At 48.0% G+C, this 18,107-nt stretch overlaps 2 protein-coding genes across 2 annotated transcripts in view; one reads left to right on the forward strand and one right to left on the reverse strand.

Moving 5' to 3' along the window:
• Positions 1-18,107, reverse strand: part of GABRB3 (gamma-aminobutyric acid type A receptor subunit beta3) — a 202,031-nt gene that overhangs the window by 145,920 nt on the left and 38,004 nt on the right. The window lies entirely within an intron of this gene.
• GABRA5 (gamma-aminobutyric acid type A receptor subunit alpha5) overlaps positions 6,725-18,107 on the forward strand; it is a 56,512-nt gene continuing 45,129 nt past the window's right edge. Inside the window, exons 1-2 of the mRNA XM_059820976.1 lie at positions 6,725-6,810; positions 14,993-15,114. Of these exons, the coding sequence (XP_059676959.1) occupies positions 6,725-6,810; positions 14,993-15,114 (208 nt within the window). The remainder of the gene's footprint in view (positions 6,811-14,992; positions 15,115-18,107) is intronic.

Raw genomic sequence — 18,107 nt, forward strand, 5'->3', positions numbered from 1 at the left:
CCTGGCCCCATGCTCCTCACTGACCAGCTCCAGGCTTTCAACAGTTAATCTTATCTCAGCCACATAGGTGGAATTTAAACTGTGCAAATCTGGACCAGCTCTGTTAATCTGTAGGGAGGATAAGATCTATAAGGGAATTTTAAGGAGTCAAAAAACAAGGTGGGTTTGGGGAAAAAGATGGAGCCCCTCTGTATGCAGAAAGACAGGGATGCCATTCTAAGTAACAGACAATGTTTGCTTTAATGCTCTAATCCAAGGATTTAAAACCTTACACCAGACTAAAAAATGTTGGAAATGTTCCCAACTCCTTCGGGGGGTGCAGAAGGTATCTCTAGATATCATTTCCCTGGTCTAATGGGGCAAAGTGTCTAACACAGATCCAAACTAATCTAAATTTCCTGCCAGCCACTTTTGAGAAGTAGGGCTGCCAGCACCTGAGGCTCTCATCTCGGAGCAGGGACCTCTCTAAGGTGCCCAGAGTGGTTTCCAGAAACACCATGAAGCTTAGGGCATGCTATAAATCCATGACAGCAGTGTTCAGGGATACCCTCAACGTTCGCTCAGCTGTTAGTCTAGTACGTGGATACGGACTGAAGCATAGGTTGCCCATAACAGATAGGAAAAACTGCCAAACAGAAAATGTAGCCTTTCATTCCTTTCTAAACTGAATGTGTGCAGAAAGCAACCTGCTCAGGATTAGCTTCGGATGAAGTATTTAGACCTTTGCACCTGCAGATTTGGGAATCGCAACAAATAGCATCCAGAAGCATCAGTGTTGCTTCCTAAAGATGTTGCTTTTCCCAACCAGCTGGAGTTTTGGTGGGACAGAGCAGGTGGTCACCTGCCTTTCTTTCCCAGTGGCACCACTGATCTATTCTGTGTCACACAACAAGGGACCAACTCTGTCTCTGAGCAATCCTTCCCAACGTTACTCTGCCCCCAGCTGCCTTTCACAAAGCTCCACTGAGTAGCTCTATATGGCCACCGGGATGCACAAAACAAAACGCCAAAACACCAGGTCCTAAAAGCAGCTCTGTCTGCAGCGTGGCCTGTCAGAAAAGTGAAATGCAGGCCGCTGGTCATGTTTTATGGGTGTCCACAACATGGTAAAGTGGGCATGGATGAGGGAAAGAAAAGGCTTTTAATATCCCTCCTTATCGTTCAGAAATACACCAAATGCTTCAAAGTCTCACAGACTCTTCATACCTCTCACATCAGCAAGGTTATTTGTATCATTTCACTACCAGATACAGTTGTGAAACAGTTTGGAAAAAGTAATACAGAGTTTCACAGTATGACACTGTTTTCATAGCTTAGAGGACCACAGGATGGCTGAAGCTGGATGGCACCTCTGGAGATCAGCCAGTCCCACCTCCTCCTCAAGCAGGGTCAGCTACAGCAGGTTTCCCAGGATCTAGGGAACCTGCAGGTTTTGAGTATCTCCACAGGCAGAGAGTTCACAACCTCTCTGGGCAACCTGTTCCTATGTTTGACCACCCTCAAAGTAAAAACATGTTTTCTTGTGTTCAGATGGAATGTCACGTTTTTTAGTTTGTGCCCACTGTCCCTTGTCCTGTCAGTGGGTAGCACTGAGCAGGGCCTGGCTCCCTCTTCTTCATTCCGTGCCGCCCCCCCCCCCCCCCCCATCAGGTATTTATACGCATGGATAAGATCCCTCTGAGCTTTCTCTTCTCCAGGCAGAACAGTCCCAGCTCTCTCAGCTTCTGCTTATAGGAGAGATGCTACAGTCCTTTAATAATCTTCTTGGCCCTTTGCTGGACTTTCTCCAGTATGTCCATGTCTCTCTTGCACTGGGGAGCCCAAAGCTGGACCCAGCACTCCAAGTGTGTCTCACAAGGGCTGAGTAGAAGCCTCTTGACTGTCATCTCTACAAATACTGAGAGAGAAGGGAGTGGAAACGAGACTTTCACCCTTTGTTCAGAGCCAATCCCTGTGTTGAAAGTGGTCAAGTTGGTCTTAGCTCATGGTTAGGGATTCATGCAAGGACTGGTGAATGCACACTGCTTTCTATTGGAAAAGGATTTGTATCACCAAAACCACTGTCCCAAGCACTGCCTTTTGTGGAGTCTTAGCTAAGAGGCCAAAGGCAGAAGATTTCAAGAAAACAGGCAGTCCCCTCCACCTAGAGGTCAGAAGTGAAATGTTTTGGCAGAAGAGAATGTCTCTGAAGAGCCAGTGCTTGAGTCAATACCTACAGCATGTCACACCTCCATGCAACTTCATGAGCATTCTGTAGCTCTCTTGGGAGAAGAAGGAACAGCTTGATCAATGACAGAGATGCCTTTGGCCACTGGAGAAACAGGACATTTTCCAACACAGAGTGTCACGGTGTTAGGACTTGGTATGCATTTCCCAGTGAGCTCCTGAGTGTGTAAGTACTCACACGTGTCATGGTAAGAATCACAGCCCAATTTGCCGGTACTATTGTTTCAGTCCTGTGTAGAGGATGATCTAGCATTTATCTCTGCAAATAAGCAACATTACTTAATGAAATGGGGAGGAGAAATGTCAGAGAGGGACCACGCAAATCTTCTCCCAAATATCAAAGAAAATCACAGTATGGAATGGCTTCTGGTAGGCTGTGTCGGCTCTTGCTAAACACCAGCGCAGAGAACAAAACCCAAGCAAACAGAACATTTCCTTGGCCACAACAAAAAGCAATTGTTTCACATACTAAATTCAACATATCCTTTAAAAGTGAACAAGGAGGCAAAGAATACAAACAGGGTGTGAACCACAAGGGCGTGCCTGAAAAAACAGGCGGCGGAGGACACGGGCGATACTGTCGCCTTCGAAGCAAAGCTCTGTCTGCTGCTTGTAGTAACTCTGCCCCCCCAGGTCAAAGCCGCCAGCCTGCAGGGATCCGATCCGACAACCTGTGCAACTAACGCCTGACAAGCTCTCAAGAAAGCACCTTTGCCCAGGAGTTAATACCTTGCATTATAAACAAGGTGTTTCAGAGACGTTGCGTCGTTCGCTATAATTAGCTGGCAAAGGGAAGCAGGTCGGTGTTACCCTGCTACCAGGCAGGCGAGGCTGCAGAAAAAACCCATCCCGGCGCTGCCCTGCGGAGCCGTCAGACGCGCTTCCTTGCGGCTGTGGCCGCCACCAGCGGTGCCTCCGAGACCTTGCCCCCCAGCCGCTTTCTTTTCGCCGTCCTCCAGGCGCCGCGCAGCAGGCGGTGGCTTCCCGGCGGCTTCGCCGGGCACCCCTCCGGCAGATCCCCCGCGGGCTCCCGCCCGGCGCTCGGCAAGCGCCGGCCCCGCCGCCCGGGCCCTGCGTGGGGCTGTGCTGCCCTCTGGCGGCGGCGGGCAGAACTGCGGCCCTGGGCCGAGGTCGCCCACCCGCCTGGCGGTAGCGGAGCGCGCGAAGCAGGCGGGGCGCGGCGCGGCGCGGGCGCGGGCGCGGAGCGGCGCTTTCCTCGGCGAGCGCGGCGTCCTGCGTGACGCTGGTACTTCTCAGCTCGCCGTTTCGCCGAGTAAGGCGCTTTCTCCTTCGTCTTTTCCGTTTTCGCCAGGCTTTTCTTCAACATTTTCTTGCTCTTGGGCTCCCCCGAGTCTTCAGTGCTTTCTCCCCCTGGTTTTGGGCAGCGGATCTGCGGCATATGGCTTCGCGGAGGAGATGTAGCGAGTCAGAGGAATCAAGGCTCGGCTCTGCTCACCGGAGAGCTGGACCGGGCCGCCGGAGTGCACAGCTCTCGCCCGCTCACGTGGAAAGTCGAGGCCAATATTTCTCCGGCTTTCTTTTGTGAAATTATTTAAAGATCACATATTTTTACAACATCACCTATGCGGAGATATAAATAGTTCATACTAGAAATCAAAGCCGTGTAAAAAAATCTGATTTAAACACTCCTAGGCAAGAACATTATCATGAAAAACTACTGGTGCTTCATGCTACTTTGCTCAGATATTTTTAAGCACGGGGAAAGCTATTCTGATAGCAACATTCATTCACAACTTCATACTTACTGAAGTCACTAAGGAACAACGAGGAACAATGTGTGTCATTGGCTCTGCATTTGAGATCATAAATCATTGCTGGAAAACCTGAGCGCAGCTAAGCACCACATATAACGGAAAAAATGAAAGTTTAAATTCATAAGGACCAGTTTTCAATTCAAACCGTGCAGACCGTGAACTAGGCAGACGTATAGCAGCACCCTCTATGGCAATGAGCTGCAGAATCAGTATTGATTTCAGTGGAGGGATTAATTTCATAGAGCTTTTTTATGGATACAGGAAAAAGAAAAAAATGCTTCATTGATCCGTAATGTTCCCTGAAAGACAGGTGTTACCTCGTTAGAGCTGTTAATTTAACAACTGAGTTGGGAGTATTATTTCAAAGTATGGTCACAGCAGTATACATATGAAATCATATTCATCACATGTAACATGCGTCTTGCATGCATCTCAAGGAATCCACAGGAACTGGGACTATACAACACTCACTTCGTCTTTTGGATAGTTCAAAATGCACCAACCCTTCCACACCTGCAAGCAGTATATGTCTTGAATGTATGTGACTTGAACACGTAGCAAGTGTAACGCTCCCTACATTGAGGCTGTGAAGCAGTGCATCCATTTTTCTGCAATAACACTACATACAGTCACAAGGAAACCTCGAAGTTATCGCAGGTCTCCTGAAATTTTTAATACCGATATAAACTGTGGATGTCTAATAGTGAGGATGTACGAAGAGAGTTAACGTTGCGGGTACAAATCCCCACTCCAGCGTTTAAGAGGTTTAATGGTTTAGATCAGGTCCATTGACTGCAGAAGAGGAATACAGATACAGATCTATGTATGTATGGGGGTGTGTATCCATATGTATGCTTATATACACGTGTGTGTAAGGAGCCTATACACCGGCAAGCCTCACCCTTGTTGGGGATGGCCCTGCCCCACGGCTACGCGACCCCTGCACGGCCGGGCTGCGGCAGGGGCTCTCCCCGCGGAGGGTCGGTGCCGGCAGGGCTGGCCCAGGACCCTGCCCCGGCTGGGGGCGGCCCGGCGGGGGCTGCTCCCGGGAGCCCGCGACCCGAGGAGCCGCAGGACCCTGCCGGGGCTCTGCCGGGGCCGGGCGCGGCCCCTCCCCGGGGGGCTCCGCGCCGGGGTCCCTGAGGGGCGGGCGCGCCCTGCGCACCGACCCGCGCTCCCGGCCGCGGGCTCGGCGCGGGGGCGGCGCGGGCGCGGCGCTGCGGCGGGGCCGCGCCTGCCAGCGGCGGGGAGGCAGCGCCGCCGCTCCCGCTCCGCTCCCGCTGCCGCTCCGCAACTTTCGGGCGAACACCGCCCCCTCGCTCCCGTCCCCCCGCCGGCGGCTGGTAAGCGCCGGGCACCCGCGCCCGGCCGGGCCGGCGGCGGGGAGCCCTGCCCGCAGCCCCCCGGGCGGCCGCCGCTGCGCTCAGCGCCGCGCACATGGCCGCGGGAAACTTTGGCGGGCGGAGTGGGGGCAAGCCCAGGGGCGCCGCGGGGATGGGAAGTGAGGAAGGGAAGGGGGGGCGGAGCGGGCGCGGGCGGGCAGCTGCCACCCTCGGGGAGCGGTGCGGTGCGGAGCGGTGCGGTGCGGAGCGCGGCGCCCCGGGGCGCAGCGCGCGGGCGGCGGCGGAGGGGAGCGGGCGGCGGTCGCCGGCCGCCGGGCAGGTGTGGGCGGGCCGGGGCTGCGCGTGTGCGGAAGGGAGCGGCGGCCCCGCAGTGCCCGGCGCGGAGCGAGCGGGACCCACCGCGGGGCAGCGCGGGTCGGGCGGGGGGAGCCCCGGGGGGAGGCTTTTGGTTTGGGCTTTTCGCCTTGCCGCGCCGGCGGGGTGGGGAGAGTAAGTTGCGGAGCGGTGTAGCGCGGGGGGCACAGGGTTCGGGTGGAAAATCCAGGCAGCTCCTCTCTGGGTGTGTTTTTGGGGGTTTTTTTTTCTTTGGTTTAGGGGTTGGGGTTTTTTGTGGTTTTTTGTTTGTTTGTTTGTTTGGGGTTTTTTTAATAGGGCACAGAGGAAAACGTTAGTGCACAATGCTGAAATTGGTGATCTGGTCGCTGAGGCAGGTATCCAAAAAGCGGCAGTCGCTGGAGCAGCTACATTACTGTCGTTCTTCATGCTAGCCTGAGGTTTATGTGCCTTTGCGAGGAAGGTCACTTTTTACACTACTCCCCCCCCATCCCACCCTCTTTTTGCTAAGCCGTGCATCAGCAGTGTGAATTCCAAGAAGCAGTAGGTGTTTCTTGGCATTTCAACTGGGATTTTGGAAAGGGAAGCCGGGTATTTAATGGGAAAAAAATTGCGATGGAAGGAAAGGATGCGGAGGCTGCACACAGCCCTGGGTTTGCAGGCATGTGGAAGTTGTTGAAATAGGTAAAGGGTCGAAATTGGCATTTAGAAAATGGTGACTATTTCTTTAGTTACTTATATGACGGATGAATATAAGTGAAAACTGGGCCACTAAGAATTTTTCCTGTGTTGCAGTTTGCTGTCAGCAGAAGGTAAAACATGTCCTTGAAGATATACAATTTTACATAAACAGCTGATGTTTACATAAGCCTAGATAAGTTTGTGAAAAACACAGATAGCGGAAGATGCGGTGTTAGCTGAACTCGGCTAGCCTGCTGTTTGTCCGTGTAATAATTTATAATTTTTTTGTATTGTTGTAGCGTAAGAACAAAGTGAGCAGCTGCACCTTTACCAAAGCAACCACCTGCGTTCCTCGTCTCCTCTGGAATGGACAATGGGATGGTCTCTGGCTTTATCATGATCAAAAACTTCTTCCTCTTCTGCGTTTCCATGAGTTTAGCCAGCCACTTCGGGTGAGTTGCCAATTGTGTTTGAATTTGTGCTGTGGGTTTTTCAAGGAATTGAAAAACCTTGGCTCCGTGTGGTGCGGAGCAGCCGAACAAAACAAGCAGGCTTTGCATTTCATCTTAACGTACCGGTGTCAGGGGGAAGGGAGCAGTTTGCTTTCCTGCTCAAATTTACGGTCTCGTATCGGTTCTTTATGCCCGTAACACTGTTGCGGGAAGGCTTGGGGGGCACGGGGAGCTCAGACCAGGCCTACAGCTGCTGAGTGCTCTGACCTGTGGCTGCAATGAGGGGGGCTTGCACCTTCCCTCTCACCTGGCAGGTGCAGGCTATAGGCAGTAGCGCAAGACTGCAACAGCAGGACTCGGGCCATGCTGCTAGCTGGTACCGGCTTTCCTTGCGAGTAAACTAAGAATGTGACTGCTCAGGAGGACGGATGAGTTTGAAACTTGCTAGAATAATTAGAAATTGTGTTTCCCTGAAGCATATAACAAGGAATTCTGTTCCCTTATTTTTGCTTTGGATGCTTTCCTGACGGTGATATTCTGAAAACTGTATTGAAGAAATACTCTTACTGTAGCTCTTAGGGAAAAAAAAACCAACAACCAAACAGAAACCCCCTATTTATATGCTTTTTTCCTAAACCCAGAGATCTTAAGAACTTTTCAAAATCGGGCTATGCAATGGAGTCTAGAAAAAGCATTTTGCAAGTGCTCTGGAAACGTAGGTTGATTCTTCTTTGTGGAGGAGAACAATTATTTATGATTTCACCAGAAAAAAATTAATCCTCCCAACGTGCTGATTCACAAGCACACCCATCAATTCCTTGCCATAAGAAGATAAAAAATGGAGATGCAAATCAGTTTCTGATTTCAAGGAAAGGGTTTTTTTCCAGAGTGGAACTAGGAGAAGGACCAAACTTGGAGTAATGATTGTCTATGCTAAGCAAAACTTAGCTCTGTCTCCAGCACATGTCCTGTGTAGGCAAGGTGGAAGCCTGTGACCACAGTGGCTTAAATGAACGGTTGCAGGACTGCACGCTACAAAGGATGCAAAGATCTGCGCACTGGTTTATTCGCTTTGGAAAAGCTTGGTCCTGCTTTCACTGTGGTCTAAGGCAAAACTCTCCCTGGACTTTGTGATACAAATGAAGAGGGCTCAGGTAGTGTGCGACTGGTTTTAAACTTGTCTTGACGTGGTTGTAATTTGACAAATTGTTATCACATTGAGAAAATCTTGAGGGCTATAACCTTAAGTCCTTCCTGATTGTCCATCATCTCTGCAGAAGGCCACACATTGCAATAGTTGAGCATGACCTGTTTGGTGTGGGGTCTTTTAACTGTGTTACTCCTCTAACAGAAGAATAGATAGGCAAGGCTGCAAAAACAGAGGGTTTAACTCTCCCTTCCGACTCCAAAGCAAATACTGAATCTCAGTCCCAGGTAGGAATCAGTGTGACCTATAACCTGGCAGATAATCAGAACAGGACGATTAGGGGAAACTAGGACACTTGTTTTCTGCGAGTTACTCAAAAAGCTGTGCACTAAAATGAGATCATGATGTAACACCCCCCCCCCCCCCATTTCTGATCTAGTAATTTTAGTGCGGGTCTGCAGAGATAAGCAGCTCCAATTCGATGCACCATTCACACGCTGCCTTAGGGCTGAATTTTGACCCTGCTCAAAAGACAAAGGATGCTCCAGCGCTTCTGTTTCAGAGGCAGAAGCAGTTTCAGAGTGTAATTTGCTAAGTGCTTTGGGACTGACTCTTCAGGACAGAACAGTACAATTTACATGTAGGCTGCTATATTAACTGCAAGAATCTAATACTGATAATACTTGCTGTTGCTACCAGAATCTTATTTATTAGCTTCATCCATGTTTGGACTGCACTGTTACGTTGCAGTGCATTTTGCAATGTGCTAGATAAAAGTGATTGGTCAAATGAGCACAAATTAAAAAGCAAAATACAGTAGGACATTACAGATGAAGGCAGAGATTTGTCTACGATTCTCCATAGTCATTCCATATTTATATTAAATCATAAATACAGTTTTTGCTGACATAGCCAAAGCCACCTTGGGGGATTTTGATGCACAATGCCTGGTAAAATAAACAAGAATTATGTATCTCAGTCTCCTAGGCTACTTCAGAAATCTCAGCAAAAGTCTGTGATTAATGTTTAACATAAATGTGGAATGACTATCGAGAGTTATCCACATCGATAGATGGTGAGGATGAGGAGAAGGACTCTAGGCATAGCTGGTAGACGTTACTTAAAGAAAAATGACTGAATTAAAATTCAAAGGTATAGATGAAATAAGAAGAGGATGCGAAGCCCCCCACCGTTGTTGGTATAACAGTTTTATGAGTCTACTTCTGCAGAAATGGCCCAGCACGAGCCAAGGCTTTTTCAAGCTTGCTTGAATTCAGCCTTGAGTTGTATAATGCTCTAACGAGTTAAGGTATTTTACTGAAGCATTTCAAGATAAGTCACAATTGTCTTGAAAGTAAACATTAATAAAAGAGCTAGAGAATAATTAAAAGTCAAATAACTGTGAAGAGTATTTTCAGGTGAGACCAGAGGTGGATTCCTCCCATTTGTTTTACGTGAAGGATTGTGCTGAATTCAGTCTCGGTTTCATGAGTTCAAGGCCCACAGGGTCAGGCTGACAAAACCAAGTAGAAGGTGGGTGCTGTCCTGGCAGGGATCAGTGGAAATTCAAAATAGTTTGGATCCTGCTCCCTTCAGACTGATGCCCACAAGAGCGACACTGTGAGCATCCTGCTGGAAGGAAATCAATGTACGCAGGGTCCTGTCCTGCCAGCCTCCGCAGGTGCCGTGGCACTGCCCAGCATCTTGCACTTTCTGGCCCTCGGGGAGCCCACGCAGTTGCAGCCCTGCGAGGGTCGGTGCGATGGGTGACTGCCTGCACTGAGATCTCCCTGAGAGGAGGTAGCACGTGGTCAGCCCCATGCCAGCCAACTTTACTCCATCCAGACTCTTCTTTGCAAGCCCCAGGCTGTCCACGGGGACGTCTCTGGGGACATGCTGGTGACGCGCAGTCCCTGTGCATTTGCATTTTAGACGTGCAATTTCAGAAATCTGTTCGAGAGCCGAAACCAATGGGGACGGATGTTGTTGGTGTAACCACGGTTTGGTTGCCATCTGCTAATAATATTTGTAATAGTAGAAACACAGAAAACAGAAGATCCCAATTAAGCGTAGCCAACACAAGACTTCTCTGTACACTGTAAGAATTTGGTCCGTGGTGTGTCTGTAGTTTCACATACTTTCCAACTAGCTCACAGCCCTTATCACTAAAACCATAATCCTGCTATTTAGGCTAAACATACCTCTCCTTCAGGCTGTTATTTCAAGTTAGTATCTGCAACTCTAAGCAGTTAGTTCTGCTGGGTTATCCCTTTCCAAGCACTTGCAGATGCTAGGGAGTTCTTCCTCATGTTTTTAAGACTAATGTTGTAAGAATCATCATATGCTTAATGCAGTCATGCTTATCCGTTTATTTTTTTAATTCTGTTCTCCTTTCCTTCTCCATGTCTCAAGATAGCTTTTTGAACCCATTAGACAATTTTAATAATTTGAAAACTAAGTGGGTACCTAGAACTGCTTGGAGGAGGCAGACATGAGTCAATCCCTCTGCCAAACAGAAAGCTACAGCTTCAGCATCTCTGTTTCACTTGGCCTGCCGGCTGGCCAAATAACAGGCATGTTCCTGGAGGCCATCCAGCATGTGCTTGGTGAAGCTGCAGGTCGGTGACTTGGGGAGCTGAGAGTACTCGGAGGTGTTTAATGATTGGGAGAAATACAGGATATTGAAAGGGGCGTTAAGGTGCAAGGGGGTGAGGACAATAAGACGTCGCCCTATGAAAAACAAGCTTTCATTGCGCTGCTCACGAATTGCTCAGTCCCAGAAGATAGTAAAATACTGCTCTTGCTAAATAAAAGAATGAAATTATTCTTTAAGGATCTGCAAAGACCGTTAAAATTTCATCATTTTAGTCAGTCCTCTCCTCTATCCTCATCTGATGTGAAAGAATTGAATCTTCATTGCACAAATTCACAAAATATCAGCATTTTCGTATCTCAAGACTCTGTAAGAAAGGGTTGGTAAGAAGCTAACTTAGAAAAGTAAATCCTTTGGTGTCTGGCCAGCTGACAGTATCCAAAAGCATGCAAGTGCATTCTCCACTGTCTTTTCCACAAACTGTTAATTTGTCTGAAGTTCTGGTATAATTCCAATCCTATTAAAACAAGCTATTGGAAACTCTACTTTTAAGAGAGAGAGAAAAAAAAATACAACTTTCAGTCACAAAATACTCCTCAGTTTTTTTTCTAGTGTCTCTTACTTTTTTAAGTTTTGGGAAAATCACGAAACATCTACCATAGATTTTCCTTTTATTACAACTAATCTATGAATAGTACCTGTCATGATTTTGACTAGATGGCAAAAAAGACAGCGATATTTAAAATGGTAAACGATGAACTCCTCAGAAGAGGTAGCTAAGAATCTTTAGAGAGTTATTACATTTTACACTGATGGGCCCCTTCTGTGGCTTCTGATTTTTTTTCAGTCACCCTGAAAATGCAATATTAAATAGATGTGATGAGAAGTATTCCTGGTTGGTTTAGTTTATGTTCAGTAGTGAGCTTTAAATGTAATTATCTTTGAATTTTCTTAGCACTTTCCTAAGGTTCTTTTCTAGGTTTATTTTTATCCATAACTGAAAATGTCTGCTATAAAAACATGTCTGGTTGCAGAGAGGCAATAATATGCTTACCTACTAATATGTTGATAAAACCTAATCTTCAGCTGTGTGGAAATAATTTAGGATATCACCTGTTTTCTCATTATTCACAGAGTTATAATATGTAATGTATGCACGTAACTTTGCATACAGTTTAAAGGTCTCATGTCATAAAAGACAACTTCAGCACTTACTCCAAAATGTGAGTTGCTATTTCACCAGCAATCTCAAAAATATAAATTAAATGCTAACTTTTCTGTGAAAGAAAAAGTATCGTTTGCATTATGGCAAACAGTAATCCATCTACAAATGCAACTTCACATGATACTGACATTTCTCCAAAATTCAGTATCAGATGCCTTCTTTTTCGGGTGAAGTGGTCTGCCAAATCTAAATTGGATTGGAGTTTTGCAGATGAAGTGCAGACTTTTTATGAGTCTTCACCCTAGTTGTTTCTCCATCTTTTTTGTCTATTAATTAGCTTTTCTTGTGGAGATAAAGAAGTATTTCAGCATTTGAGGTGTGTATACTATTCTTGTGAAAGATGTACATAGCTGAGATACAAGGAAGCAGCATCAATTACTCTCGTTAGATTCAGAGGAGCAATTATGAGAGCTAAGTGTATTTTGTCCCATGCCCACAAAAATAGTTCAATGGAAATCTTCCCTCTGAGTTCAATTGGCTTTGAATTCAGCCATAAGCACTAAAAATAACACGCTTTTTCAAGAGCAGAGGAACTAGTGAAGCTTTGTATCCTGTGCCCCCAGCACCGTACGTTTGCAATAATCCTGGCTCCCCATTTGGCATCCCTTGTTCCCATCTCCCATTGCAACACCTACATTTTTCTTCTGTGGACCTTTTCTCCCAGGATCTTTCCTAATCACCCTGCAAGTCTCCTCTATATCCCTTAATTAGCAGAGAGGAGGTGGGCTGGTTTTGCTGAGGCTGTTTCTGAGCTACATGCATGCTGACTGGCCCAGTCAGCGAGCCAGAGGGAATAGATGGCTGCTGACCTCACATTTTTACTTAATGAGGCACTAATTTAGATCCCTCTCCCCTTGTCTAGTCACTGTTTCTCATGAAAGTTGTAGGAATGAAATGAAGTTTGATCTCTCCGCTTCTTTGACGGATGCATTGGAAAATGAAAATGGGTTCCTACATTGATATGGTGAAGCAGGCAGACAGCATGATGCATATTTCTTTCTTAAGAAAAAAAGAAGCTAAAATAGATGAGAAAAGTTTAAAATAGTATTTTAGGATTTTACCAAAGCGTTAGTTATGGTCGCTGTGTATGAAGAACCTCTGTAACTTCTGTCTCCTGTTCGTATTCGTTAGGCTGCTGCTTGTAAATATTCACCTTTACGTGGTGAATCCCTTTGATTACGATTAACAAAAAAGTATACAGTCTTTTGTTTTAAATGGTCCAGCATGCCAGGATGTCTAATGTTTCTGTAATCAGTTTGCACCTGCTGGATTAACTGCAGATTATAGTCAAACATGTCCACAGTGTTGTCTGCCTCAGTTACTCACTAGAGGTTGTGGTCACAGCGTAGAAAAAAAAATAATTTGGTCTTTTGACCACAGAGAGATGGGTTGGCCTGAAAAATGGGCGAGATTTGCGGCTATGCCTCTGCCTGCAGCAAAGGGGAGCTCCTCGGTGGCCTTGAGCTCTCCAGTGTTGAGCTTGTTGAGAGTTGCAGCAGTGCTGATGGCACTCGGGTGTCCTCGGCCAGGTGTTTGCATGTGCTTCTGCATTCCTGGGAATTGGACCAGTGCTCCCGCCGCCTGGCCTCAGTCCCTCTTCCTGAGAGGCTTTGCAACGATATCCTTTTTTCGGCAGAAGCACACAAGCTGTAATGGGAACAGGCGCAGGACTGGGGGTCCCCATGTCTGTGAGGGGCTACGTGGCCACGAGCAGCTCGTCCTAAGCCAGGTCTCGTGTCACTAAAACTTCCAGACCCATTACAGAGGTGTCAGCGAGGTCCCATTGGTGCAAACCTTGTGCAGGTAAAACCAGGTTGAGGTCCTTGTCTTTCTTTGTATAAATCCTGTTCTGTTAGGTAAGCCTAACGCATATGTTACAAGCATTCTGCAAGGTAAGCTGTTCAGAGGGATGCTTTGACGTTCTCTGTTTATTTACTGATCTATTTCTCTGGGGACTGGTAGTAAATAAACATGGATTTTTTTAATTTTTTTTATCTCTGGGTGACTGGCTCATGTTGAGTTCAGGTTGTTGGAGTGTAAGTGATTCCTGTCCACTGGCAGGGAGCATGCAGCAGGGTACGGTTCCCAGTGGGGCGATGTGCCCTGTCACAGCTGGAGCGTTTCTTGGCGATTTCAGCAGAGACTGAAACTGGAATAAGCACTGAGTGTGAGCAAACATGCTGTCTTAAGAGGTGCTCAACGCTTGCTGCAGGTGAAGCATGCTTATGGATAAACTTATGTGTCTGTTCTTTAGGTAAGCAAAGCCATTAGTAGGCAGGGTATTCACCTAAGCATCTTTAAATGAAAATCAAATGGACTTAGAAATGCAAGTTTTAGTTGTGCTGTGAGCTGTGAGCAGCTTCCTAGGTCTGAGCCATGGATAAAACAATGAAATAAAAAGGAGTTCAGAATAAAAACAAATCTGGCCCAAAAGATATGGAATGAGGCCCATTACATATTGCTGTTATTTGCATACTACAAGAGAGGTCTAATTTATGCAAAAGAGAGAGGAGGAATGAAGAACTGTGTTTTCTGTACTGCAGTACATTTTTTCAGATACCCCAGTGATCTGGGGTGGGATTTTTGAATGCAATGGGAGTTTGTTCTCCTCAAATAAGGCTAGAGTTCATCCTTTGTTCTGGCAATAAATTAATAAACTGTGGAAATTAGAAGCTGTTTGTCATGTAAGGATTAAAGAGTACCTTCCGTCAGACTTGGAGTATCCCCAGGCAAACCCATGCTGCTTGTGCAGCTTCCCTGCCAGCTGATGCGGTTCCCAAAGACTGGAGAGCTAACCCAGAGAAAAACCAGTAACAGCTTTTGCTGGCCCCGCGAGCTGACATTGCTCCCTGCAGGGGACAGAAACATGCCGGCGCCAGGGAAGTGGTGGGGCTGAGGAAGGGCGGGGCAGCTTGGGGGACTGGGATCTCCCCATGTATTACGGCAAGAGGGTCAGTGGGCTCAGATGTCCCCTGATCCAGCACTCCAGGGCTGTACCTCCATGGCACGAGTCCTTCCTTGGGTCCTCCTCCTCCAGGGAGAGGTATTTATGATGGCTTATAGCAGTAATGAAATCGCCGCAGCTCCCTGTGCCACTCAGCTAGAGCAGTGGGAGAGGGCAGAGGCTCAGAGCCTCCGTTGCAAAGTTCCCCTGAGACTGAAACCCCTTGAGGCTGGCACAGCTTTTGACGTGTTTCTTTTCTTTTGTATAAAATAGCTTCTCGCAAACGCCAACAGCATCGGGAAAAGAGGACGCCAATGATAACATCACTATATTCACCAGGATCTTGGACGGTCTGCTGGACGGCTACGACAACCGACTGCGCCCGGGACTGGGAGGTAGGATAACGCGTTCGCTGTTGTCGGTTCCCGGCTATGCAGGGCCATCATCTACATGATGCCCTCCCAAATGGGTACCTGCTCTTGGCACGGGCCTTGACAAGGGAGTTGTGTTTCATTAGCTAAACGAAGCCCAGAAAGTAGCTTTGTCCCCTGGCAAACAGGGCTCATACAAAGGTCATTGAAAATCTTCTTCTTTCGGTCATTGAGGTCATCTGAAGTTGGATTAGGAGAGCATGTGTTATGCATTTTTTCTGTAATTGAATACAGTTTGGGTTTCTTTTCTTTCTGGTACTCCCTCAGGTGAGCCAGACAGGGTGCTAGCAGGTTGCTTCAAGGTTCCCTCCCTGGTCAGCATGTATAAAATTATGCCAGTGACAAAAATCTCTGTTAAAAACAGATCCCTAAACTACCCATTTTTAGACAGCTACAGCAAATCTGTATTGATATGTCATTTTGATAACCTCTGCAGCAGCTATTTTAAAACCATAACATGTGAATAGCTCCTTGCCATCCTAACCTTGTTGAGCCCTTCTTCAGCTCTCTATCCCCCAGATTTCTCTCATCTTCTACTCATGTGTAAACCATCTGTTATGTTTCTTCCTGGCCCTTTTTTGATCTGGCTCCCCCCACCCCTTCCTCTTGCGAGACCAACACATTGCTTTCATCCCTTTCTCTCCTTCTCCTCTCACTTTACACAGAGATGCTTGAAAATAGGGCTCCATGCTCCTATCTTATGTAACGAACTTCTGAAATTTTTGCCCTTAAATTAAATTAGTCCTGGATTTGAAAAGATGCCAGAAAGACTTAGAGTCTTGAGGGTAGAATTAATTTCACCTAACTTTGGACATCTATGATATAGATGTCTGAAATTGGGCAGATCACCCATGCCAGCAGAGGGAAATAGGTCCTTCCAAGATACACGTCCTCTCATCCTATAGTAGCTATAGAATATGAGCCAGCAATGTGCGCTCACAGCCCAGAAAGCCAATCACATCTGGGGCTGCATCAAAAGAAGTGTGGTCAGCAGGTCGAGGGAGGTGATTCTCTACTCCGCTTTTGTGAGTACTGTGTTCATCTCTTGGGGCCCCCAGCATAAGAAAGACATGGACCTGCTCAAGTAGGTCCAAAGGAGGACCACGAAGATGATCAGGGGTCTGGAGCACCTCCCCTATGAGGACAGGCTGGGAGAGCAGGGGTTGTTCAGCCTGGAGAAGAGAAGGCTCCAGGGAGACCTTAGAGCAGCCTTCCAGTACTTAAAGGGGGCCTACAAGAAAGGCAGGGAGGGACTCTTGATCAGGAAGTGTGGTGATAGGACGAGGGGTGATGGTTTTAAACTGAAAGAGGGTAGATTTAGATTAGATATTAGGAAGAAATTCTTTACTGTTACTGTGAGGGTGGTGAGACATTGGAACAGGTTGCCCAGAGAGGTTGTGGATGCCCCATCCCTGAGAGTGTTCAAGGCCAGGTTGGATGGGGCTTTGAGCAACCTGGTCTAGTGAAAGGTATCATTGCCCATGGCGGGGGGGTGGAACTAGATGGTCTCTAAGGTCCCTTCCAACCCAAACCATTCTGTGATTCTATGATCTATGATCCAGGCTCATCTTGAGGGCGCTCACGGGACACGTGCAGGTTACCCAAGGGATCAGGCCCAGCCAGCACGGGTTCATGAAAGGCAGGTCCTGCTTGACCAACCTGATCTCCTTCTATGACCAGGTGACCCGCCTAGTGGATGAGGGGAAGGCTGTTGATGTTGTCTACCTGGACTTCAGCAAAGCCTTTGACACTGTTCCCCACAGTATTCTCCTAGAGAAGCTGGCGGCCTGTGGTTTAGACAGGTACACTCTTCGCTGGGTAAAAAACTGGCTGGATGGCCGAGCCCAGAGGGTTGTGGTGAATGGGGTGAAATCCAGCTGGCGGCCGGTCACAAGCGGAGTCCCCCAGGGCTCGGTTTTGGGACCGGTCTTGTTTAATATCTTCATTGATGATCTGGATGAGGGGATAGAGTGCTCCCTCAGCAAGTTTGCAGATGACACCAAGTTGGGAGGGAGTGTTGATCTGCTTGAGGGTAGGAAGGCTCTGCAGAGGGATCTGGACAGGCTGGATCGATGGGCTGAGGCCAACCGGATGAAGTTCAATAAGGCCAAGTGCCGGGTTCTACACTTCGGCCACAACAACCCCAGGCAACGCTACAGGCTTGGGGATGAGTGGCTGGAAAGTTCCCCTGCAGAAAAGGACCTGGGGGTGTTGATCGACACCCGGCTGAATATGAGCCAGCAGTGTGCCCAGGTGGCCAAGAAGGCCAACGGCATCCTGGCTTGCATCAGAAATGGTGTGGCCAGCAGGAGCAGGGAGGTGATCATGCCTCTGTACTCGGCTCTGGTGAGGCCGCACCTCGAATACTGTGTTCAGTTTTGGGCCCCTCACTACAAGAAGGACATTGAGGTGCTGGAGCGTGTCCAGAGAAGGGCGACGAAGCTGGTGAGGGGTCTGGAACACAAGTCTTATGAGGAGCGGCTGAGCGAGCTGGGGTTGTTTAGCCTGGAGAAGAGGAGGCTGAGGGGAGACCTCATCGCTCTCTACAACTACCTGAAAGGGGGTTGCAGAGAGGTGGGTGTTGGTCTCTTCTCCCAAGTGACTAGTGACAGGACTAGAGGAAATGGCCTCAAGTTGCGACAGGGGAGGTTCAGGCTAGACATTAGGAAAAAGTTCTTCACTGAGAGAGTGGTGAAACACTGGAATAGGCTGCCCAGGGAGGTGGTAGAGTCACCCTCCCTGGAGGTATTCAAGGAGCGTGTGGATGTGGCATTGTGGGATGTAGCTTGATGGACATGGTGCTGTGTGGTGTTGGGTGGGTTGTGGCTTGTTATTGTTGTTGTGTGGCGTGGGTTTTGTGGTTGTGTTGTGTTTTGGTGTTTTTCCCCCCCCCCCCCCCCCCCCCCCCCCCCCCCCCCCCCAGGTTGGACTCGATGATCTTACAGGTCTTTTCCAAC

This window comes from Gavia stellata, chromosome 1 (assembly GCF_030936135.1).
Source record: "Gavia stellata isolate bGavSte3 chromosome 1, bGavSte3.hap2, whole genome shotgun sequence".
Taxonomy (NCBI): Eukaryota; Metazoa; Chordata; class Aves; order Gaviiformes; family Gaviidae; genus Gavia; species Gavia stellata.